Raw genomic sequence first — 27,323 nt, 5'->3', positions numbered from 1 at the left:
ATTTTCAGTACATATTGTTTCACGCGGTAAGCGGTTGAAAAGTTGTACTTTTTCACCAATTGCGCTAGGACGCTAAGAGTCCATGTGATGTAAGAAATAAGTACGGATATTGGCGTACTGTTGTATAAACAATTACGATTTACATAATATTACGCATTAATAAAAATTTAAAGCAAATTATAAACAAAAATTGTTGCGTAATAATGAACAGTTTTTGTAGATAATACAGGATTTATGTAGGAAAATACTCGTGAATGAAGAGAATGTTTTCGTTACGATTATGATTATATTATTTCAACATTTAGTACCTATTCGGATTGGTAAGATAAGTATGAAAAACTAAAATTTCAACCGCGTTTGGTCTCCATATGTCGTTTTTTTAGCATTACAAATGATAATATGTATTATATTTATTTATATCAGGAGAAATGTCGAGTTTCACATACTCTTCATATAAAGGATATTTTAATACTCTTTTTTTGTTTATAACAGCCCATTTCATTCATAATTTTAATTTGCAAAATCAGCTTTATCGAAAACGGCAATTTCAAAAGTTGGCAATAATTTTCGTTAGAGCAGAAATGCCTTATTTCAATGTCGGTAATGCTATAGATTAAAATAGCGTAACCAAAATATATTATTGCTGTACTCTAACCACTTAAAATTTAAGTGGTTAGAGCGTTGGCTTAGGACTATTGAGACTTTACTATGAGGTGGTATTAAGCGCCCTTAAGGTAGTATTTTACGAAAATAGGGCTGTACAAATTATCCAAATTATTATTTTTATTAATTTTACGAATCTAAATTTATAGATTTTTCTGTTTTATTCGAGTATTGTGCTGTATGTTGTGAAAATAGGGAAATAACGTTCCTTTCAAGTGATTACCTTATCATACCGATAGACCATAACGTACCATGTATAAAATTACAAATTACAAATGAATGTAACCTTCAATTTCACAGATGCCTTGAAAATAATGTTCTACATCATCTGAAATTAAGACGGTTAGGTGTAAAACGTATCACCAATGCTACCGTATTAACAGTACACAGGGCCGCATCATCTATTTATTATATTAATTTTGTTATTATTCAGACCTGACGATGGAAGTTTAGCTTCCGAAATTAGTAGTCATTAATTAATTCAAGTGGTATAAAAACAAGTGTTTCTTTAATCATTTTAACATGTCTTACCACAAAGTAAATGCCGAAACAATAAATAAAATATTATATTAATCAGTAATGTCTTTCGACGCCCGATTTTTTTAATGAATGTCTATTGAATTTTTTTGTTTTTTAGATTATGTGTAGAAAAAAAAGTTTTTTTTTAAACTCTTAAACTTTCAACAACTCTTTTCTTTTCAAAATCATATAATTATTTCGTAGAAAAACTTATCTTGATTTTTTTAATGAATGTTCATTGGATTTTTTTGATTTTTAGATTATGTAAAGAAATTTTTTTTTTAACTCCTCAACTTTCAGCAACTCTTTTCTTTTCAAAATCATGTAATTATTTTGTAGAAAAACTATTTTTTTTCAATACAAAAACGGTGTTGTAAGAAAAAATTAATTACGTTAAATGTTACCTGGGTTTAGAGAAAATTAGGTTGCGACTTAACGAATACTCGTCCTAAGGACTTACCTTAGGTTTGGAGTCGAGTAAGTGGAGTAATGGCGAGTATGTATGAGGAAATGGATGAATGTGAAAGAAGCCAAGATTGTTTGGTTGGGCGTTCTATTCTCTCGGCGGTTTTTCTTCGAAATATTTTTTTAGTTTTGAAAAGAAAAGAGCTTTTGAAAGGTAAGTAATTAGTTATAATTTTTTTTTTTAATTTCTTTTTATACTCTAAAAAACCAAAAAAAAATATCCAACATACATTCTTTAAAAAAATCGGGCGTGAACAGACATCGCTCACTCCTTTCAACAACGTCATATATCAAAAATCGACAATTTTCAGTTGTGCATGTTTTCGGAATGCCCAGAAAATGTACTATATCCCAGCAAAAGAGGCACATTTTTAACTTAATATTTACTCGCTACAGGGTAGAAAGTATTGTTTTTGCATTGCATTCTGAAGAAAAGGTTTGTTTAATTATTTTTTTTAAATATACTAAATATTTTTCAAATGGAGAAAAAAAATTCAGGTTTAACCTAAAAAGATCCGTTGCATTGTAAAAAGTTCACTAAGTGGCTTTATATTTATTTTTAATACATTTTATTATATTTTTAAACTTTAAAAACGATCTCCTGAAAAATCAAGTTTTTTTTATATATGACGTTGTTGAAAGGAGTGAGCGACATGTCACCTCTCCGGTAGTGTCCGGTGGAATGAATTCTGTGCTTGCGAATATCCCCTTAAGCCGGTCCTGTCAATCAATTATGAATCTTGTTGATTTGAGGCGGCTAGTAGTGACAATGCTTTACGTGTATGTTTGGTCAGTTTGTGTTCTACTTGTATCTTGTATTGACTTTAAAAAATGCTTTTATACATCGTAATAAGAAATAATACACCAATCTATTTTTTTAAACGAGATTAAATAAATAATTTTTGAGGTCCCTTTATGTAGCTTTTCAACGCGAATTGATAGTAGGCGTAACGCCATAGGGTAATCGCCTGGCTGCGAATCTGGCGTCGCAGGTTCGATTCCCGCTAATTGCTTACATTTATGTTTATTATTATTATTATTAAATGACGGATATCAGCTGACTAGCCTTTTGCTTGGTAAATGATTAGTTTTCTTCTGGAAAAAACTTCCATATTCTTCTTCATCTCAACAAAGATCTCGATATAAATTTTGGAAGTCCGTAAATTTTCATGTATCATTTGATGAAACAATACTGTAACTCTTTTCGGTTTCAAATATGTGAGTATATGAGTAGTAACAACTTGCTTTTTTATATAAATATTTTTAAATCTTCAACCTACTTGCATTATCAATGAAAGCGTTAAGTTATGAAACTATCTTTAAAAGAGCAGTCAATAATTGGGTAATGGTCATCATTCTCAAATACCGTACGGTGTTTGAAAATGATGCGGAATGCATCGAAACAATTGATTTGAAAAAAAAGTGATGTTTACCAAGTAAAATTTAAATTAACAATGGATAGATATCACCACAAAGTGACTGCCGAATCAATGATGAAGTTATTATTATTATTATTTGTACAGTCGCATTTGTTGACATCGATCGTTTTTAAACTACGATTCTTAGCTGTGTGTTATCAAAGGAAGCTTTTAGCTAGTCAGTTTTACATAACTACGTTTTTCCAATCATTTTCTTTCGTAGTTCATGAAGTGGGCGCTAGATGGCTCTTGAAGAAAAAAAAAGTTTGCTAAATAACATTATTATTTTCAACGTATCAATCGTAATAACATATTTTATAATATTCAATCTTAATTTTTAAGTTCTCCTTCTTATTTCTCTTCATGGGCCCTCTTTCCTCTACTGCTGGATATAGACCTCTTCCCCTTCTTTGCATTTCTTCCGATCGGTTGCTGCTTGCAGCGAGTTTTAACCCCTCACAGCGACTATGTCGTCGGACCATCTCTTTTGGGGTCTTCCGACACCTCTTTTGTTCTCCCAATGTCTCCATCCATTTTTTTAAGCTGAGTAAGTAAAACAATGTAAAAAAAACTGTAGTACATCCTTAATTAAATAAAACCAATAAATATTGAGTGTAAGTCCCTCTCCAAACACAAGAGCTTTTCTCTTTTCTGGAAATAAGATATTTTATATGTAGAAATATCTAGTTAATAAAATTAAATGTAATATTTTTTGTAATAATATTAACGAACAAAAAATTATAAAAAGAATTATGATTTACCTATATCTATCGATATCAAATATAGAATTGGTAATTCCATAGATTTTTCTATAGTTTTTTAACCTCAATAAACTCGTGCACATCAATGGTATCCTGCCCATGATTTTACGAGAATGCAGCAACCCCAAGTGTTGTTATTTCTCGTTTTCATTTCCAATAGTTTTCCCCTCCGTTTCCTTTTCCGTTTTCCTTCAAATATATTGCATTCAAAATCCAAGAATCTGGATAGTCTAGATCTGGTTCAATCCCCTTGCTTTCGTATAGTTAGCGATCGAGTTAACATCGGTCTAAGACCATTTTGTATAAGGCCACTTTTTAGAGTTCATTTTCTTTATCACGACAACACGGCTAGTTTCGAGAACTATACATGTTCTCATCAACGGATGAAAATAAAAAATAATTTGTATTTTCACCTGTTAATGAAAACATCAGTAGTTTTGTCGTGTATACATTAATTACCTTATATAATTGTTTTATTTTTATATTCAAATCATCATTTTATTCCGCTAAGTTCATACCAAATCAGTGATAAAATCCTTATAATTATCAGCTTGATTAAAAAAAAATATGATTTTTAATGTTTTGAATATTGAAAGTATTAACTTTGTGAATCATATTGATACATTATTTTGAGAAGTAAAAAGACTTTGTTTTTTGATCCACTCACATTTTTTAAGCTTTTTGATGATTTTTAAAGCTAAAATTAGAAAAATATGATGAAAAATTTGAAATTTGAAATATCAGCAACGTTTTTGGCAATTATATTATATAAATATAAAATATGAAAAATAGTAAAACACATTTTGAATGTCGTATTTATTTCTGACAAAAAACATTCTGATTCAATAAAGTAATTCTGAATAATTTGTAGATAGAACGCCCATTACATTCACCAATATAAGCAATTTATTTCCATTTTTTTCTTCAAACCCTAATCCGCACCCAATGGTGTATAGGGCACTGCACCGCATTGACGCAGTGTTGTCTTTGTCTGCATCCGTGGTTTAACTCCCGTTTTGGAGGTCTTGGAGATTCGATTCCCAGGGGGGGATGTTAATAAATATTAGTGAATTTACACTCTAATATTTATTAAATATTATCCTGGACTGGTCCCTGAAGCGCAGGAGTGATCACCTTGCCTTCATGTAAGTAACAATTTAAAGAATTTATTTACATGCTTGGCTATAATATAATATTATAATTAAAATGTAACTTTGTTTTAAAATCCCTATAAATATTTTATTATAACTTAATTATAATGTGTACCGGTTTCGAAGCTAACCGCTTCTTTATAGACATTATAATTAACTTATAATAAAATATTTATAGTGATTTTAAAACAAAGTTACATTTTAATTATAAAATGGAAAATCACAAAGTTAGTGCTTCAAATATATATATTATATAATACAATAATTTAGGATAACTGTTTCATATTTCATGCATATCCTAATCAGATACACGGTACTTCCTGATTGGCTGAAATTACCTTCATCATCAAACCCTTATCCGCACCCTAATGGTGCATAGGGCACTGCATATAAACGCAGTGTTATCTTGATCGTTAACACATGAAGGAAAGGTGATCAGCCATCCGCTTCAGATACCAGTCCAGGGTGATATTGAATAAATATTAGAGTGAAAAAATCACTTATATTTATTTGACCCCCCCCCCCTGGGAATCGAACCCGGGACCTCCAGAATGATAGTCGAGCGTGCTGACCATTACACTATGAAGGCGGACAAAATTACCTTACTTAACGAAATTACCTTACTTCATTAATCAATTGATTACTTAATTTCCTTTCGAGCAAGGATATTCTACGACATATAACGTTGTGCATACACGTTTGTATTTTATATTTGTATGACGTATTTCCACTTGCTATAATTTATGTCCTTTATTGGCGGGTGACCTGATCGGTTATGTAAGACAGGCCTTGCAAATATTTTGATCCTTCCACTACTTGCACGTAATTTATGACTGCTTGACGCACTCACCTATAATAATATAATCCTCGGCCACATTATGTGTGGACTTACAATTTGGCTACTTGTCAACATCCGTTCTTGGTACCTCACATTAAAAATCTCTTTCTTACGCTTCTTATTTTCAACAGGGTTGTCTGTTTACTGATTTTTTTAAATAAATAATATTTTAATTATTGTTTTGGCATTCACTTTGTGGAGATAAAATTGTAAATGAAAACACTTGTTTTTAACCACTTAAGTTATATTTATTTTAACGAATCATTTCGGAAGCTACAGATGCTTCGGGTCTAAATGTAAGCTATAGAATAAATAATTATCTGTGCTGTAAGTGAGGAGGTTTTAACTCGTTTTTAAAACAAATATAGCTCAATTGGTTAAAAACAAGTGTGGAGGTCCTCAAAATGTTACATTTCCATTATAAATTATTTTAAGTGACCAGGAATAATAACTTGTAAAATTGGTACGTTTTGGTACGATTTAATGATCTCATATTGGTTTAACACAGGATTGGTCACGTTTTGTCGCAACTTTAATTGATATTTCGATAGAATACAGTATACAGAACAGATTTGCATTTAAAATATTTTTTTGCAATATTGGAAATGTCACTTTTTGGTGGGGACCTCCACAAGTGTTTTCATTTACAATTAAATAATATTTCATCCAAATAATTGTTATTTAACTAAGCAATAATCATTTTTATTTATTAAATGTCCAATCGAACAAATCTCCTTTTTTCTGGCTTCATCCTAACTTACATATCATCTTTGTAGAATATTGGGATCAGCTCTTCTTACCCTCATGTTATAGGTCCTTATATGTGGACAAGATCACCAAGGCCATGCCTTTAAATCATTTCATCTTTCTGTAGCATCCATGAATTCCTTGGTCTTCCTCTTGATGACTATCGAGGAAGATCCATGGCGATTACCTGGTTCACAATATGTTCAGTTTCTATGTGTTCAGAAACTATGTGTTCAACATCTACATATATTTACTGTTCACTCTTGGGACCATCAAACCTTCGTTTTGGTGAAGAGGGTATCATGGTTGTGTACTAGTGGATTTTTATACTTTCGACTAGTTCGTTGTTCAACAATGATATTCATCCACAATTTTCCACGTACTTGAAGTGACATGATATGGTTATGTACAAATTTGTATTATCCCTTTGATTATACAGTGAAACCCCTATTTTACATTTTTTAGGCACTGAAAAAATAACTTATTAAATTTTAAATGCGGGTATTGAAAAAAAAACATTTAAATTTTATTTTATCTTTTGTGAAAATCATGCAGATGAGATTTTTTGTACACAAAAACCCAAATGGAGGTAATACATAATTAAGGGTTTTGAAAAAAAACTTTTTTTGTTAAAATTGTAATGACTTAACGAATAAAACAAACAAAAAAAAACATAAAACTGCAAGTACAAACTTGTATTTATTTAGGGACATTGAAAGCTTTTAAATGTAAATTCACAGTAAAAGCGGGAAACAATTTTGTTTCACAATTTCAATAAATTTCGCAACTAAGTTTAAATAAAAATTGCTTTGCATGAGGAGGTCTGTCAGGAAGCCAAGATACTTCTGTATGCGGTGGGACAGCTTTCAATGTTGCTATAACTAATTTCAGCGCACCATTCACTCTGCTCCGAGCATTGTTCAAACTTATCCTTTATATTCCCGACATCCCTGATGATGATGAGATGACGGTGGCAGCCAATAGTCTTGTTTACTCCTCCACACCTCACGTACGGCTCCTGGACCCCTGCCCTATTGTACGGAGAGTTGTCCCCTCCGTCCAACTAATGGAATGATTGAGCAATTGAGGAACGAGTCCTTATAGGATCTGATTTCATACAGCGGAATTTGCGTACACGCTTCACCAAAACTGATTTGCACCAGTCCGTGTGTTTTTAACACGTTTGAATACGCGATTTAAGGAAGAATAGTAAAACAGATTTATGAGGCAAATGTGGTTGGTAAAAGAAGCAAAGGAAGACCGAGGATAGCTTCGCAAGCATCAAGTATTTTAAATACTTATGATGAGATCTTCTTATTCTTCTTCTTCTTCTTAAGCCTTCTGTTCTCCACTGCTGGATAGATACCTCTTCGTATTTTTCCCCATTTTTCCGTCTATTGATGCTTGCAGCCAGTTACTACCCCCCACAGCGGACGGTCCTCGAACCATATTTTTCAAGGTCTTCTGACGCCTCTTTTACTCTCCCAAGGTCTCCATCTCAACATTTTAGAGGTCCATCTTGTGGGATCCTGTCTTGCAAGATATTATCGATAAAATTGAGATGGTTTGGACATGTGGAACGAATGAGTGAGGGAAGAAAAACAAAACAAATTTAGGCGAATGTGTTTGGTAATAGAAACAGAAAGACCGAGGAAAACTTGGTATGGTCAGGTCAGGAATCAGAATAATCGCGGGTATGTATAAGGTGATGCATGAATGTGACAAAAAAACATAAAAAACAAGTAAAGCAAATTAAAAAAGATATATTTGCAGGTCAATATAGCTTTTTCCACATTACTGCTTACCACTACAGCATGAAGACAGACTATATTAATATGTAATTAAATGTATAACATAAATATAGTATTTAGTATCGTATAATAATGAGATGTTTATATTGAAAAAAAAAAGTTTATGATTTGCCTTTTTGAAATATCATTATTTGAATATTAGAAGTTTGTATTTATGTTATGATATAAGTGTCTAACTTTATTTAATATTAAAACAACATGTTTGGATTAGTACGTGTTTATTTAAATTGATCTTATTTTCAAATACATACATGCTAAATTATTTAAACATTTTCATAAAATTAATTACATTATTTTAAGAGGTAGGTTATTTTTTAAGTAAAATTGTGAACAATATTAATAGGCTTAAAGTAAAGAAAGTAAAGTAAAGAAAGACTTATTAGTAAAGAAAGACTTAAAATATTATGTTGACAAAACATAACTTATCTCCAAAACTATCAAACTAATACAGTACTAATACAAGATAATATTTTGACTAGTAAAATGTTTTAAAAGATTGTTTAAAAATGTATAACTACTTTCAGTTCTGCTTGTAGAGGATCAAGATTGATATAACAATACAAATTACTATAGTTGGTTTGATTGACCAGATTATTGCAACCGCCACCGCTCTCACTAGGTCGCCAACTGCCGCAAGCTGCTGTTCCTTCACTCAAGGTATTGTCAAACATATTTTCTAAAACTAATTATAGTTGCTTTTTTATTTGTACTCATTACTGCAAAATGTCTTCGATTCTAACCGGTCGTACTGACTTCTTTAGTGGTCGATTTCCGAGAACGTTCTCTGACCAAAGAAACCCACAAGACTCTCGTTGCCGGGTCGCATACGATAAAGTAAATGAAGAGGACAAACCCTTGCAATGTAGCCGTGAGACAAAACAGATACGAAAAAAGTATCTGATTCCCCGTTACGGCCAACAATCCAAATATCCACGACAAACCCAGTAAGAAAAATAAAAGAACCGAAAGCCGAAGCTGAGAGATCACCATTTCGGGATCTACGGAACGCCGTTTGCCGTCTGGACCTCGAAGAATTGAACGCATCACCAGCACGAATACCGTCAGATTCGTCACGACGATACACACCACAGGAACTAATACTGTGAAGTAGAGATAGAGCCCTTGGGGGTAGCATAAAGCGGAAGGATCCCGAGACATTTCCGGGGGAATTTCGCTCACGGATGCGGTAGATTGAATCGGCGAAGCTACATCCGGCGGCAGATAAGCTAATGGATTAATTATCAGTAGCATCGCAACGGGTATTATAGGAAGTCCCCAACCTGCTAGTGAAAATTTAAGCATAAACCTATTGGGACGCTGGACTCCCAATACTCTAACATATCGCGCGAACTGTAAAAGTGCCGTCAACAGCATCCACATAAATGCGGCCAGTACCGAATAATGAAGCATCGCCCCTAAAACTATGCATTCCGTATCATTTACGTATGGAGCATCTTGCGATACCATCATGATAGACTGTAACGCTATCGCCGCAGAAAGCTGAAGCAACACTTTTGATCCCGCTTTTTGCCTCCAGGCTGGGAACACTATGGCAGTAGCCGCAATCCCAGCGACGCCTACCAAAGATAACGAGCATCCGACTAAAGTAATGGCATTTAACGCAGGGCCGTGGTAGTAGAGGATGATAACCTCCCCAGAATTGTCTCCATTTCCGCGGTATCCGAGTACCAGTTGGGCGAAATGAGTGAGATGCAAGCACGCGCATACATCGAGATCTTCGTGACTCGCCAAGTGATAGCAACCTTGCCTCATCCATTGACCCCCGGGACTTCCGAAACGACGACTTCCGAAATCCCAATACGCGCACGCTCTTTCGGTACTGGTGTTTTTATCTAACCTTCTGTATATCATCATGACTGGTAAAGGCAAGTCCGACTCATATCCGGGTACGGAAACGCTTATAATGCGACTGTTAATTATATCCTTTTCTTCTTTCGTTTCTTGAAACATAACATCTCTGTAGAAAGCTTCGACTAGAATTCTCGGGGGTGCCGCAATGTCGAATGTATTATTTGATTGATTTAATTGTTGGATAGAATCGATTAAATCTTGAGACATCCAAGTTGCGACTTCTAAATTCGGAATAGCTAAAACATCGTAAATGGTCATATTAGATTTCAATGAAATAACATCTAAATCTGTAAATAGTGACGAATTGACATTCGGTTTACGCGCGAGAGCCACGCCCGATATATTGTTAATATGTGGACACGACATGTGCGTTAAAAATTGATTCGTTATCGCTATATCAATGCCCGTTATATCGAATTCTGTTCCAGTACTGTTTAGTGCAATTTTCGATAAGATCGTATCTACGGAATCGAGAAGCATATTTGAAGAATTCATTGTTTGAGCCAAACTTAGGAAATTCTCATCGACATCCATTAGACTATCAATGGCTTTGGCTATGTTCAATGAATCGCCAAGTTCTATGAGACTGTTATTAGAATCGGACATTTCCACAATAGTTTTGAGGGACATGGCCAGAAAATAGATGTCAGCTGGAATAAGATCTTCCTTATCTTCTAGAAGTAATAAAAGATCATTTGTAAGGAATAAGGATGTCGTCTCCGGATCCGTGTGTCCTTTAGCTAGACTGTACAAGAAAGTTGTCCTATTAGTAGGTTCATAATTTGTACTACAGTTTCCTTCGACAATTCCCCAAAACGCTCCTTCTAGAAAGGTTCCCGAACAACGTCTAGTCACGGGTAACCCGTTACTTTGCATACAGAACTCCTTCGGCGCTACATTTTCTCCGATCGACGTAAGTTCCCAATTAAGCGAGCAATCCTCACTTTCTGTAAACGGTAGGCAGTATTCAGTACTGCGTATCGAAAGAAAATCGTACTTATTACTCAGAGGAAATATGGATTCGCACATATCGAGTAAAACAAAATATGTTATTACTATCTTACACTCTTTATCGTCACAGACATCGCTGTCGATCAATTTAACGCCTAAGTGCATTGTCGCATATAATGAAAAATCAGAATCGATGTTACTTATTTCCATAAATTTTGCAGTTCTCACATTTAATAGCTTTCTTATACTTTCCGCTTCGTGTTCCCAATTCGGTTTACAGGTAGATATTTCTGTGCAAGGAAAACAAATTTTTATGTTTAACACAAAATCATGCCTGTCCGGTTTCTGAGAAGGAAGAACAATTTTCGGAGACAACACTGTATTGAAATTATTAGAATTATGACCTTCGCACCAATATTCTCCCGACTCGTCATTTACTCTTTCTAATTCGTAAACTGTTTTCTCTACTTCGTAAGTGCGTTCGCTATCAAAATTCCTACTAAAGAGTAATTTCACTTTTCTGTACGGTTCTTCGTCGATCTCAATTCTCTGTGAAAATCCTTTGGCATTCGTAAAACATTGCACCCCTGGATCTTCCGTGTCTTCTTTCCAGAGGCTTCTCGGATTATAAATGATCAGGTGGATCGAATCGTGATCGGCCGTAACGTGAAGGGACATTTCCGCCTCTTTAAAATCGATTCGAACTTGGCATGCCATACAATACAATTTGGATTTTTCGTTGAGAAGTAGCCATCTGTTCTCCTTAACCAGAACTCCTTTTTCACTCGTAATATTGTCGAATTTCGTTTTAGGGTCCCAATTGTAAAACGTCGCAGTAGTATTAGGGAACCATACGTACTTATCTTCGGATCGCATCAGACCGGTCCAGCACATGTCTGACAATTTATATTCATAGATATCCGCTAATTCCCCGGCTAGGTGACTTTCGACTTTGCTCAATATTTGTAACGGTTCCGGGCAGCTCGAATCTAGAAATTGTTGCCACGTCGCACCTTTGGATCTTATCTCGAGGCCGTAACACAGGCCATCGTTATATCCGTACTTGGTGGTTCGATAGCCATTCGGACAGTGTAAAGGTAGCAAATGACGCTTCTTGGATAGACATAGCGCTGGATACTTGAACGAACAGTTTTCCGTTTTCAAGGAAAACTTGTCTAATTCCAGTAGCATGCAGTTTTGATTGATGGGAAAGCGCCCGAAATATTTATTTCCGGTCTCCACTTCCTCTCCCCACTTATCTCCAGGCAGCGTCCAGACTAGGGAACCGAACGGAACTAGTCTTCGGGCAGGTAACCAAACGAGTTTCCTGTCTTCGAAATACAACTTACTCAACAGCGCATCCAGATCTTCAGACTCGAGGTCGAATATTGTGAACGACGACCCCGAGTTGAAGCAAGGATATTGCCAACTGACCGCCTCTGACAGTTGATAGCAGAACTTGATTTTTCCATAGTCGTCAAGAGTGGAACTGTATCCGGGCGGACATTGCTCCAACGCGGGTTTGGATTGGGTCGTAAAGCAGTCGGGAACCTCGTCACGTTTGGGAGACCATCCTGAGAGGTTGCAGGCTCGCGTTATGAGTTCTTGCGACTCGGATATACAAAGCGGAGTTGAATCCACTAGTTTATTATCACCTCCGACGGTGCTTGGCCACACCACAGGATTTTTCTCATTTGTTGACTCTTCTGCACAGATCTATAAACAAAGAAACATTATTAGACACATAGCGACTTTCAACAACGTCATATATAAAAAAAACTAGATTTTTCAGGAGATCGTTTTTGAAGTTTAAAAATATAATTATTAAACATTTTGCTATGCACCAGATCTTTTAAGGTTAAACCTGAATGTTTTTTCTCCATTTGAAAAATATTTTGTTTATTTAAAAAAATAATCAAACAATACCTTTTCTTCAAAATGCAAAAATAATACTTTCTGCCCTGTAGCGGGTAAATATTAAGTTAAAAATATGCCGCTTTTGCTGGGATATAGTATCTACATTTTCTGTGCATTCCGAAAACATGCACAACTGAAAATTGTCGATTTTTGATATATGACGTTGTTGAAAGGAGTGAGCGACATGCGATACAATTTTATGATACCTTTTTATGATACCAGTTAATTTTGTGTTGTGAAATGGATTCTAATCCCTTCTAGTAATAAAACAAACTCCCTTATTTATCTTGCAAGTACCGCCTGGCTCTTATCAAGAACCTACATTATTACCGGATAAACAAAAGTGTCACTTGTTGCAATATATAATATTATGTGCCAATGCATTAGACTCACCTTGATGTCCCCGTCTGCCAAAACCCAATCCACCAGCAAAAAATATATAAATAAATTCAAAGCACTAAACATATCTGAAAGAAAAACAAAAAAGCATTTTTAAATTGCTGTAAGAAAATATTAAAGAACCTTATTTTTTAAACGGGATGGTCCTGTAAACCTTTTAAAATAAGCAAAAATATGTCCTCTTCCATTGTATAGTGGTTAGCGCGTCAGGCTACCGTGCTGGACGTTTTGATTCCCAAGAGGGTTAAATAAATATTAGAGGTTTTCACTCTAATATTCATTTAATATTACTCTGGACAGGTACCTGAACCGTAGGGATGATCACTTTTCTTTCGTGTATTTAACGATCAATATTTCACTGCTTCTGTACGATGAAGTGCCGAATGCACCATTAAGTACAGATAAGGGAAAGAAGAATACAAAATATGTAGGCACCTCAAGTTAACAACATTTCCAAAATACCACTCTGTTCAATTTTAAAAATAAAAATTATTATAAAGCTATATAAATTACAAAAGTGTATACCGCATCGGTCCGATGAAGTATCCTATGCACAAGTGAATGTGAAGAAGGGTCAGTAAATAATTATCGAATGCAAAAAATATATTATATTATTGACTACAAATGCGGTATTTTATTGCAAACAATTTTTTATATAAAAAAAACACCTTATAAAAAGTATATGACTTCTTAAAAATCGACGTTTTATCACTATGAAGAAAAAGTGTTAAATTTACCATGAAATAATTCCTGAAAATAATTTCGGTACCTGGTAACTATAAAAGCTTTCAGGGTAATATTTTATCTTTTAACAGATAAAATTGAGTGGAAGTACGCTATGTTTTTCAATATGGGTTGGTACGTCCACTTCAATACCTCACTTTATTATTTATCTACATGCGAGTATATATCATAATCATTAACAGTTTTTCATTTACTGAAAAACTGTATATATAACGTTTCGTTGAAAACTGAAAATGGTTTTAAAAAAAAATTTAAAGAAAATAATTACGTAAATGTAATTTTTTTTATCTTTTCGTGTTTGTCCGCCTCTTTAGTTCAATGGTCAGCACGCTGGGCTATCGTACTGGAGGTCTCGGGTTCGAATCCCAGAGGGGGATAAATAAATATAAGTGATTTTTTCACTCATAAATATTTATTAAATATTATCCTGGACTGGTACTTGAAGCGGGTGGCTGATCACCTTCCCTTCGTGTGTTAACAATGCGTTTATATGATGCAGTGCCCTATGCACCATAGGGTGCGGATAAGGGTTTGAAGAAGAATATGTTAATCCCACCAGTAATCGAATCTTACAATGCTGTGAAAGCGGACAAATATTACACAAATTGAATGATCGTTATTGAAATTAATGAAAAAATTTGCAGCAATAGTTTGTTTATTGTTTATATTTTTCACGCTGATCAATATCATAAAACCTGAAAATCTAAATTAAATATACTCTTCAAGCATGACGTAGCTTTAGCGTTTACCGCAGTTAAATAACACGGCTATCTGCAGAAGAGATATTCAATGTTATATTTCAATTTTCTTTTGTTTTGACTGGAAAAATCGGGAACTTAAGTTGGAATCACAAAAGGGTACCGACTATACAAACGTGCACAGATAAGTAACCCATGGCATCCGTGCGGATTTTTCTAAATCCTGTGGAATCTCGAAGGATCTTCGTGGGATTTTCAATATTATAAGCGTGCATATTTACCTTTTGTTAAATTATAAACTACATACATATACTAACAAAATTCCAATCAAAACACCAACATAAAGAATTAAATGGTGTAAAATGTTAAGTTTTTTTGTTAGTTCTATGAAACTCAAATCCCTTTTATAAATATAGTATGTTTACATATATTTAATTTATTATCTTATATTTCTTATATTTCAAACACATTTCTAAATTGTCTTTGTATTTTCAATTTATTATAATTACAATGTTAATGCTGCTTGTGGACTTTTACATACACGAGAGTTGTTTCTGAAAAGTTCACATGATCACCAATGATTAAATTGATTTTATATGTTAAATGTTAAATCAAACACTGAGTTTTTAAGCTGTATTTTATTGTTAAAAAACACTAACTTTTTTGTGACAATTGTTTCGCCTGGTTATGGCATTTTCAATTTCGAAATTGTGGTATTTACCGAGTAAAACTTAAATAAAAAATGGATAAATATTACCACAAAGTGACAGCCGAACCAATTAATGAAATTATGTTTTGCATTTAAAAAATATATGTTTTTTATGACATGTTTTGCTTGAAAATAAACAAATAATTATTTCTTCGTTTAATTTAAGCTGTCTTAAATTGTTTGAGGTATAATGTGAGTTTACTTATTAATAAAAATAAAAATAGCAGGTTAATTCTAATAAATCATTCTAAATGATTAATTAGGAATTTTAAATTTACATATTAAGATATGCAATTTAATTATTTTAGCGTCCAAATTATAATGAAAATTCGTTTAAATTCATTGTTTGTACCTGATTTTCAATGTATTCCAATAATTTCACCTTGTCTGCTGATAAGATTTCGAATACGCACTATCATTTCACGGGGCAAATATTGATTTTACAATAAAATTTCCAAGTCAGAAAAAAAATGATGCAAAGACTTCGGCAGTGTCCATTGTAATGGGTGGTGCAACGCAATGTTCCGGGTACTCCTGTGCGAGATAAGAAATCTCTCAGCGTGTTTACATTGTTTTATTACCTTATCCGGAGATGAGATAAAGTGAAACACCGAGCCAAAATAAATGCCTAAATACACATACCTATTTGTATTATATATTGACGAGACGAAGCATCTATTGCTTTTATATGAAAGAAGATGGAAGTCTAAGCGTTCCAGAACTTACGACTTGGCATGGAATCTCACCTATGTACATATATCGAACTGGAGGAAGCTATATACGGACTTCTTATATATGGAAGCCATATATGAATTCACAAATTCTCAAATAATTTAATAAATAATCTCAGTAACATGGCTTTACGCTAGTGTTTTTGCCTAGATTTTTTAAAAATAAATCATAATAAAACCCTTATCCGCACCCCAATGGTGCATAGGGCACTGCGTCATATAAACGCAGAGTTATCTTGATCGTTTACACATGAAGGAAAGGTGATCAGCTCTCCGCCTCACCAGGTATCAGTCCAGGGTAATATTGAATAAATATTACAGTGAAAAAATCACATATATTTATTCGACCCCCCTGGGAATCGAACCCGGGACCTTCAGAACGGTAGCCGAGCGTCCTGACCATTACACTACGAGGCGGAGAGTTTTTTAGCCTCATGAATTACACGAAATTACAGTAACTTTAAACATTAAGAGTAAATCCACTCACGAGTAGTATACGCTACACAATTTATAAAGTTGAAGACTAAGTAGGACCATGATAAGCGATGTTGCATAAGCTGTGGCTAGATTTCAGAGTCACTTGGACGTTAGGTAATTTTTAAAAAAAAACCTTCGCTTTAGTTGATCTGACGAGGGAATGGTTGAATGAATGAATTGAAGTTTGGCGATTAATATTGTATTCATATCAAACTATAAGACACCTTTATTGACTTGTTGGGTACCAAAATTAAACACGGTTAATGGATTGAATTCTGCTTTGTTTACATATATGATATGTGACGCGTTTCGTCTTATTAAGACATTATCAAACACGTGAGATGGCAAAACAGTGTTTAATTTTGGATATACATATTACCCAAGAATTCAATATGGAATTCTACCAACTGTCTGCAGTTACAACAAATAACTTTTATTGACTATAAATATTGTCATCATCTTATGAGCTCTCCGATTTTGTTTTGCATACGTCAATACATTACGATGTGTGAGTATGTATCACACATCTAGCTACCGCATCTATGATGTATACATCTTGTCCTGTTTTCCGTTCAGCAGGATGTGGATCATTAATATGACCTTTATTGGGACACCCGTGTTATGCTACTTGAGGCACGTACAACAAAGGATAATGGCCGACATTTTAGCGTGTTTGGCCGAGCTTTTAGCGTGAAAGCTCTGATAATTAATAGCGTAAACATCGAAATTGATATCTATGGGTACTCAGAGCTTCCGATTTGTATTTATCAAGTATTGAATAAATCGCGGTTGACATCAAACTTTTCCTTTGAATATTTTAAGTGAATACCTACAGCTTAGTCATCACAGCAATTTACAAAAATATCAATATTTTTACCATTAAATATTAAACACTCGTATTAGACCACTAATTAAGTTTTATTTCACACGACTAGTTTCGAAAACTACAGATGTTTTCATCATCAGATGAAATAAAACTCAATAAGTAGTCTAATATTAGTGTTTATTTTTTAATAATCAACATGATATTCCACAAACTTAATGCCAAATCAATAAATAATACGAATATTTTTACTGATATCTCAACGTACATAAAGAAGTCTATTGAAATAGGAATACGGAAATCTAGGTATTTAGAGGGCTTACGACCTGTATTTGGCTGGTTAAATTGATACCTTTGTACACTGTAACATTTATGTTATAATATGTTATAAAAGACGGCAATAGCTAGCATCCGTGTCACGCAGTAATTTAAAATTATAAAGTGATAATTTGATTTTGTACAAAGATAAAAAAAAAATTTTTGTTTAAATATAAGTATATGTATTTTTTTACGTAAAGTAAAAAAATACCAATTTTTTATATTGTAAGTTTTTTTGTCAATATAGATTGTAGACAGCCATGTTTTTTTAGACATTCAAATATAATAGCTATCGCATTGTTATAGCACCTTAAATCAAATGAGTAGTTGTTGAGATAATCGTCAAAATCTGACACAAGAGCCGCCTTCTTTATGACGTCAAATCTAATCTCTAAAGCTCTTTTACCCTTTTTTGATAGTCACCTCGTGACTCATTTGACCATAAGCAGGTAAACCGACTTTTATCAGGATCGAAATTTTATTATTATTTTATGTAATTATTAACATATGTTTGACTTTTTAAACATGGATGTATGTTTTTTTTCAGGAAGGATAACAACCACGAAAATGGTGGCACTACGTGCCACGCTGCTCCTAGCCGCCATAGCCTGTGTTTCGGCCAGTGTTTTAAAAGCGAATAGGGTAATCAGTTTTTTTTAATACACACATACCATATACGTACACATCCACTTTTTCACTTTCATATTCATCATCACCCTGGACTGGTAGCTGAAACGCAGGGCTGATCACCTTGGCTACGTGCAATTAACGATCAAGATAACACTGTGTCGAAATAATGCTGTGTCCTATGCACCACCACTGGATGCGTATAAGGGTTAAATGAAGAAGACACATACACACATAATGCTTATGAAGCAATTATAATATTAAAAATCTATGAAATAACACTGCAATCGAAAACATTGAAAATGCCAAGTGACAGCACCTATCAAGAAGCACGCTTTCCGCCATGAGCAATATTTTTTTGCTGTTACTTTAAAAATATGACGCTGCCATTGCTGTATAAACATTTTTTTCCCCAAAAAACATGAATTTGAACAAACACAAAAATTCGTTTTTTAAAATATTTTTCGGCTGTTCCTATGGGTTTTTCTAAACTTTCTTTTTTTCAAACTACCTCAAGCAAACAAAACAAATACGATATCATCAAATCAGTCGAGCTTTTTTCAATCTTTTTGCAAAACTAACGCGATAAACGATGATAACGTAATGTAACGCACAGTAATTAATTTTGTATATGGCGCAAAATTTTTCAACAAAAACCTGGTAGGAAGATGAAAATCAACAATGCACCAATCCTTATTTATGTTTTTCAGCCAAATATAATTCGACTGCCTCGCAGCATCGATCTGAGTGCAGCGCACAGTTTGATCAATGAACCCAAGCTGGACGGGGAAGTAGTTCCCACAGGATACAAGCTAGACCTGGAGCCTTACATCGGCGATGGCATCTTCAAAGGAACTGTGCTAATCAACATCACTTGGACAAAGGATAGTGATGAAATCTCTCTTCATGCTCATCAAGATCTGCAGATCCTTCACACAGAGGTCCGCGCCAAACTGAAGGATCCTAAGTACGTTTATTTACTTATTTATTTTATCATATATATAATTCGCCTCCGTAGTGTAATGGTCAGCACGCTCTGCTACCGTTCTGGAGGTCCCGGGCTAGATTCCCAGGGGGGGTGTCAAATAAATATAATAAATTTTGATGATCAAATAAAAATATCAAGATACGTCAAATAAAAACAAATAAATATAATAAAAGTGATTTTTTCACTCTAATAAGGGTTTCAAGAAGAAGAATATATATATATATATATATATATATATATATATATATATATATATATATATATATATATATATATATATATATATATATATATATATATATATATATATATATATATATATATATATATATATATATATATATATATATATATATATATATATATATATATATATATATATATATATATATATCATTACATGATATATTTATAATTACCACAAATATAATGTTTGACTCAGGTGATGAATGAGTGAAAAAAGGATAGTTATGAGGCGAATGTGGTTCAAAAACTTGGCATGATCAAGTATTTCATATTTGTACTTAAAAGTGGTCAGGTCAGGAGTTGGGATAATCCTTGTGTATGTACGTGGAATAGGTGAAGATTGTGTGCAAAGACAGATTGGTGTAGCATTCTACTCTCTGCCCACCCCTGCGGAGATCGGCGTGATGGTTAGTTAGTTAGATGAATGATAGACACTACAAGAGCTTAAATTTTCCAATATCACATTACAAAGATGAAAAAGAATGATCTTCCAATGCACTGTTTTACAATTATTTTATTTTTTATTTATTTTTCTTGCAGTATCCCAAGCGAGAATATGACGTCCCTCACAGTTACCCGTGCGGATAGGAACCCAAAAAGACCCATATTTGTAATTCACTTATCCAAGGAAATTGTGAAGGGAACAGTGGGAGATATTGAAATGTCCTTCGAGGGTAAATTAGAAACAGAAAAATCAGAAGCTTTCTTCAGAGCACCCTCTGTTGTCGATGACAAATCCAGGTATTTACACAAAAAAAGCTTTTTCATTAAATATTCAGGATGAATCTGATCACCTATCTCATCCTTTTACTTCGATGATAATTTTCTCAACCAGGTACAAAGCAAAGATCTTAACAACTTTATGTTTCGGTTTTTTTCACAAAAGTATAACTAAAAATATCAGGTTATTTTAATAAAAGATTTTACATAACTAAATAAAATGATCCAGTTCAAAAAAACAATACAGAAGCAACAAAAATGTAAAAAACTTAACCCAATAAAAAAACAAAACAACTCTAAGTATATAATAATGATATACAATAAAAATAATATTTAAAAGATACAATTTGATAATTTTTCGAAGAATTTGCAATAAAAGGAAGTGACAACTAGCGAGCTCAGTTCGGTTGTTTATAACAACTTGAAATGCACGAGCAGTCCTCGGGTTGTCACGATACAACACATGGGTCATCCACAAATACTCCTCGTTCAAAAGATTTTTTTATGTTTTTATGTATTGATTTTGACACCCCTAGCTACAGTATTAGTCTAGCACTGATAAACATTGCCCAATTTATGATACAGAATATTTTTCAATATTTTTCAAAGTTTAAAAATTACCCAACAGATATGGCAAAATGGATATGGCTCAAACCAATTCCCAGCCAGAGATTGTTGTTGGGTGGTTTTTTCATCAACCGTGACCCTAATTATACTAAGACAGACTGCCGCCCGACCCTCAGTATATAACCGTAAACCCAATTCCAATCTGTACCAAAAAAATTATTGCGATTTACTAAAAGTGAGCAAATAGAATACTTATAAGCGTCTTCTGCTCTCTACCAACAGTATTTAAAAGACACTTTTAAGTGTTTCCCGCAAACAATGTGTTAACGAATAAACCCTTGTGTTTTCTTTAACAATGAGATTTTTCGTATAATTTTACAGTATTACATTAATGTAATGTATGGTATATTATTGTTTGTGTTTTTAGATCAACCGTTGCCCTTCAACTGAGGCCAAACAATGCAAGGAGAGTATTTCCGTGTTTTGATGAGCCCGCGTACAAAACTCCATTTGATATCAGTATTTTAAGACCGGCCCATATGACAAGCTTGTCTAACATGCCCAGACATCATTGCACTGATGAAACGTGAGTAAACATTGATGTGACACAGGGCAAAAGCAAATGTCTATGATTTTTTGATGATCATGGTTTCCTATGTATTGTTTGACTGAATAACAATTATAACTTCTGCTTGCTTATTTTAGACATGAAGACTCGACTTATGTGTGGGACCACTTTGAAAGAACTCCACCAATACCCACATTTGCAGTAGGACTTCTCATGGCTGATGTACAAGCTGTGAATTCTACAAAAATCACCATGTTTGGACAGGAAATCAGTAAGTAAATATTTATAATTTTCTTCTGATCTATGAATATAAGTATAACCAGTAGTGTAGTGGATTCAAACCTAATATATACACTAATTATATTAAAGGTTTAAATCGAACCCTTTATCTTAGGTTGATTTTTTACTATTATTACAGACATTACTATCTGGGGCAGATCTGACTTTGCACCTGCTTTGGAAGGAGTTATTGAGAAAGTAGAAAGGACATTCACTGAAATCTCTGAGTTTTGGCAGCTCGCATTGCCCATGAGCAAACTGGACTTGGTCGCCCTACCCAACTATCAAGGAGTAAAGCCCGCTGATAACTGGGGACTCATCATTTTCAAGTATATAATTTATTTTAAAATATTGAATGCCATTCTCATATGTTGCATATTTTAAATGATTAACCCGGCTGTAGAACTAATGAGTATAGTAAAATTCTGCCTAACATGGCGGATACATTCAAATTAGTTCCACTGATAAACAAAATGTTTAAAATTATTTCTTTACTTCTAAAATTACAGTATGTGTTAGGTAAAAGTATTTAAAATACTTTTACCTAACACATACTGTAATTTTATAAAATAAGCCATGAGACTAGATGTGAGCATGTACACAAAAAAATTGTCCTTGTGTTTGGGGAATACTAATACTGTATGCAATTTCGGGGAATCCAAATACTACCATATAATACTGAAACATTATTAACATATTATTGGCGGACGGTATTTCCATCAACCCCAGTCCTAATTAGTAGACTAATTAGGGTCGGGGTTGATGAAAAAACTGCCCACCAACAATGTGTGAACACTGTTTTTTCGCGCACTGTACTAATGCAAATAAAATGCTTATAAGCGTCTCCCACTTTCTACCAACAGTATGTTAAAGACACTTTTAAACGTTTCCCGCAAACAATGTATTAAGAGGGGTTTTAGTCAACTATTATTGGTGGCCTATTGTAAAATTGTATAATCGAATATGATAATTTCTCTAAAGCCCAACTCTAACCAATAGAAATCTTTGAACAAAGGGGTACTTCTGAATCCTCCCTTTTTATTGCTTAAAAACCCTTTCAATGAAAAATGCTTTTCTTAAATTTGTATTTTTTTAATGTACAAAATTGATAAATTATCATTGTATGAGTGCTCATTTGTTCAGTTTCTTGTTTATGCATTCCAGGGAAAGTGAATTATCTGCCCGAGGCTACCTCCAGATCGCTCAAGAACTGAACTACCAGTGGTTAGGAGGCCTTGTCACTCCTGCTTGGTGGAGTGATGCCCACATCAACAAGGCCCTCGTTGGATATCTATCAGCTGCCACGGCTATCAAGGTTTATTATTTTTACTTAATCCTTGTTAAGAAGTTTAAAAAGGCATTACTATCTATTCATATAAGTAAAAAGGGAAATTAAAACCACTAGATCCTACACAACTGCCTCCGCACCATAAATTGTATGACAAGACAAGGCAAGTGCCAGTCATAGTACAGCAAAAACTCCAATAACTGTAATGAAAACTACAATTCGAAAATATTTCAAAATAACAATGACTTTTAAATAAAAAAATTGATAATCAAAATTTTTTTTAATGGAAATGACTTTGGAAACATCACCGTGCATCAATTAATTTATTTAAAAAAATGGTTTTTAAATTTTAATTCGAAATATTTTAAAATATTGGCCCTTCAAATTTTAATTTAAGAGGTTTTACGGCAGTATATTACTTACATATCTCAATTATTGTTATTGAATACTTTATATTAGTGATAGGTAGTTTCAAATGTAATTTTATGTTTTAGATTGACAATGGCTTGGAAATGGATGGAAAATGGCCAATGACAATATTATACTCGCTGTATTACGAATTTAGTAAGCGCTATCCCCATTCCAGGATTACAGGAATGAAACAAGAAACGACGTGCAGTAAGATTGAACTTGTGTTCCGTATGCTCAACTATACCCTCGGAGAGAAAACATTCTCTAAAGGCTTACAGAAGTTTATCAGTGAAAGGTAAAAGATAAAGTTTCTTGCATTTACAAAGAGTTTAAATCATTTGTAACCAATACAGTATTGTCCTAATGTGACATTTTAAACCCTTTTAAGACTATTGAATTTTCTATATGGATATACATATGTGTTGAAAGCACTTTCTTAATTGGTGATTTATTTTTATTATTGAAGATATATAACAATATAGTATACCTAATAAACATATGTTTTGATACATTTATGTTGAATCAATAGGAAGTATGGAAATTTCACATCTGATGATATTTGGAAAGCGTTAGATAATATAGCTCATGAAGAAAAGTCTATTTCCAAAGATATGAGCGTTGTTGATATTGGATCATCTTGGATTACCAAAGACCGTCTTCCAGTTATTTCTATTGAAAGAAACTATGAATCAAAAACTGCAGTAGCACGACAGGCAAGTCATTTTATCAATTTCTCTTTGCGTTCACTCCATGCAAATTAAACAATGAGTTTAGATGTTTATTTTATTTCTTTAGAGGGTATACCTCCGAGAGCGTCCGCATGATGTTCCCGGCCAAGATAAGCTTATCTGGTGGATTCCGTTGGTAATTGTAAAAGAAGATAATTTGAACTTCATCGATACAACTCCTCAAGTTTGGATGAAAAAAGAAAAAGAAATTAAAATAACCAAAATGCCGCCAAATGACAAATTTATCATTGTCAACCCAGAGGAAATTGGTAATATTTTACTATTATTCTTTAACTTTGTTATTGAAATGTAATCCGGTAATATATACTTTATTTATTGACGTTTCAACAATTGCATTATTATTATAAGAGTAAAAGCTTGTTAATTCGAAATTGAAGGGAATGAATTCGTATAACATTTCCAATAAGGAAATAAATCAAAATTACTGTTTTTTTTTTTTACAGTCTATGTTTCCAAAGTATTTCGTATTTTTTTTTAGTAAAGAATTAAACAGTATTTGTAAAATAAAACAAAAATTTGAGTATTTTTTTTTCATAAATATCACATACTTATTCTTATTTTAAATAACTAGTGAATAAAGAGTTTTGTTCGAATACTAAAAATTTTTTTTTTCATTACTGAGAAAGGTTTTTTTTTATTATTACGATTTTAAAATTATTTTTGTTACAATTAATCAGTTTTTACTTTTGTTGTTTGCATATTGTTATGAAAACATGTACAATAAAATAGAGGCATATCTTCTTCATTTACAAATAAAGAATATGGAATGAGACATGAACAAAATTAAAGAATAACTTTTATATGATATTTTGTTTACAGGTCCTTTCCCAGTAAACTACGATGTAAGAAACTGGAATATGTTGGCCCAATACTTGTCTTCGGATTCCCGACTTGAGATTCCCGTGTACACCCGAGCCAAGCTTCTGCACGATGCCTGGAACCTCGCCTACGCAGGAGACCTTAGTTTCGGTACTGCTCTGAACATGACCCTGTTTCTAAAGGAAGAGAGAAATCACCTTGTATGGGATCCTGTATTCACAATGATTGATCATATTGGAAGACATATTGATTCTTCTGAAGTTCACAAAAAGTTTGAGGTATTAAACAACATTTTTATAGCAAAACAGAATTTTATCATCCTATATGCTTCCGTTATTTGAAAAAATAAGTACATACTTTGCACATTACATTAAAAATTAATTATCCATATCTGCTCCCTAAGTGGAGCATATGGAGTCCACAAACTGTCTCCAGGCTTTTTTGTTGGCTGCCAACTCCTTTGCATCCTCCCAGTCAGATCCACATCCCGAATTTCTGACGAGAACTGCCGACGAATTGTCAGCAGTGGTTTTCCTAGGCGGCGCCGATGAATGCGCGAACCTGATGCCTTGTAAAAGAGGCAAGCTTGATTAAGGCAATATTATTATAATGAATTTTATTGTTTCAATTTAGACTTATGTCCGCATGCTTCTCACACCACTGTATGAAGAGTTAGGAGTCCAAACTAGTGATGATGAAGGATGGAAGATTAACTTACGAAGCTTATCAAAGACATTCTTGTGTAGAGCTGGATATAGACCGTGTATCGAGGAAGCTCAAACTGCTTTCAAGCAGTGGATGGATGCTGAAAATCCCGATGAAGGAAATCCGTAAGTTGACTAATGTAAAAAATATAACTTCATATAGCATAATGAATAATGAATGAATAATTTGGAATAGTTTATCACAATTGATCAGAATTTTATAAATATTCTCAGATAAAATTTTAAAAAAGTATTTCTCATGTGATATATACAGAAGTGTAAATTGCTTTTATCAATAACTTTTTTGCTTTCAATTTTTTTTTGGACTTTAAATAATTTTTTCTCAAGTTTTGATATTCCTATTTATGTATTTATAGGGTTCCCAACCAATATATTTGCCCTGTATTCAAATGGGGATCTCAAGAAGAATGGGACTTTGGTCTCCAGAGGATTATCAACTTCCCGCCCAGTAGAAAGGCGAGTGAAAGAACTTATCTCTTGAAGACGCTGGCTGGCTGCCCTATTACATCTTGGAAAATACAGAAACTACTAAATATTACCATTCTAGAAGAAAACGGAAACTTTACCGAAAATGATATTTACCTCATCTTCAGTATGCTCACTGGTGGATCTCGCGGATATACAACACTCTTCGATTTCCTTCAAGATAATTGGGATACCATCAAAATAAGGTAAATGTTTTTTTTTTACTTATTTACGGCTTGAAAAAATACAAGTCAATTTCGCATAATATTAAATAATACTGTATCCAACCATTACCCAAAATATTTCAAACAAAATGTATATCAATGTCATAAATACAAGTTTTTACCCAGATTATGATTTGTCATTTCTGACATGATTACAGATTTGAGAACAAAACAAACCTTTGGGACAACTTGATATCATCAGCGACAAGTGTATTTACTACACAAGAAGGATTAGATATGGTAACCAAACTATATGTAGACCGGCAAGGAGAGTTTGGAAGTGCTGAACATATCATTGAGAAGTCACTGAAAAATATTAGAGAAGAAACCAAATGGAGTGATGATAATTTACCAGTTATTGAGAAATGGCTCGACAATTATTTGAGTGCAATAAAAGTAGAAGATAAAAAATTTATTGGATATGAACAATGATCAAAATACATAATTATTGTATAATATGATACAGATGTATAAAGATTACTACGTGATTGGGTTTTCCAATAAATTTATTGTTTAAGAAAACATAATTTTCTAATAATATTATGTTTACATATTGTGAATATACTTTGTATTTATTTTATTCCTTTTCACTGTGTAATAATAAAGCATTTGTACTTTATTATAAATGTTTTTAA

The 27,323-nt window shown here is 33.3% G+C and overlaps 2 protein-coding genes across 2 annotated transcripts; one reads left to right on the top strand and one right to left on the bottom strand.

The window, feature by feature from the left end:
• Positions 1-6,675: 6,675 nt before the first annotated feature.
• LOC148304409 (uncharacterized) lies at positions 6,676-15,229 on the bottom strand. The gene is made up of 5 exons (XM_088268409.1): positions 15,118-15,229; positions 13,507-13,580; positions 9,127-12,912; positions 7,406-7,625; positions 6,676-6,749 (listed from the first exon to the last, which is right to left on the bottom strand). Exons 1-5 carry the CDS (start codon positions 15,227-15,229, stop codon positions 6,676-6,678), a joined length of 4,266 nt encoding a protein of 1,421 aa, XP_088124535.1.
• Positions 8,991-27,307, top strand: LOC148304408 (aminopeptidase N). The gene is made up of 15 exons (XM_088268404.1): positions 8,991-9,030; positions 18,560-18,654; positions 19,350-19,606; positions 20,414-20,614; positions 21,588-21,746; positions 21,866-21,999; positions 22,147-22,336; positions 23,172-23,322; positions 23,790-24,001; positions 24,236-24,419; positions 24,502-24,703; positions 25,275-25,552; positions 25,908-26,104; positions 26,356-26,670; positions 26,847-27,307. The coding sequence occupies exons 2-15, from the start codon at positions 18,580-18,582 to the stop codon at positions 27,118-27,120; spliced, it is 2,829 nt and encodes a 942-aa protein (XP_088124530.1). The 5' UTR covers positions 8,991-9,030; positions 18,560-18,579; the 3' UTR covers positions 27,121-27,307.
• The last annotated feature ends 16 nt before the right edge of the window (positions 27,308-27,323 follow it).

This window comes from Brachycentrus maculatus, unplaced genomic scaffold, assembly GCF_059751285.1.
Source record: "Brachycentrus maculatus isolate JH-2025_06_01 unplaced genomic scaffold, ASM5975128v1 h1tg000322l, whole genome shotgun sequence".
In the NCBI taxonomy this organism is placed as follows: domain Eukaryota; kingdom Metazoa; phylum Arthropoda; class Insecta; order Trichoptera; family Brachycentridae; genus Brachycentrus; species Brachycentrus maculatus.
Note: the sequence above shows the minus strand (reverse complement) of the source record. Positions and strands in the feature narration are given on the sequence as shown.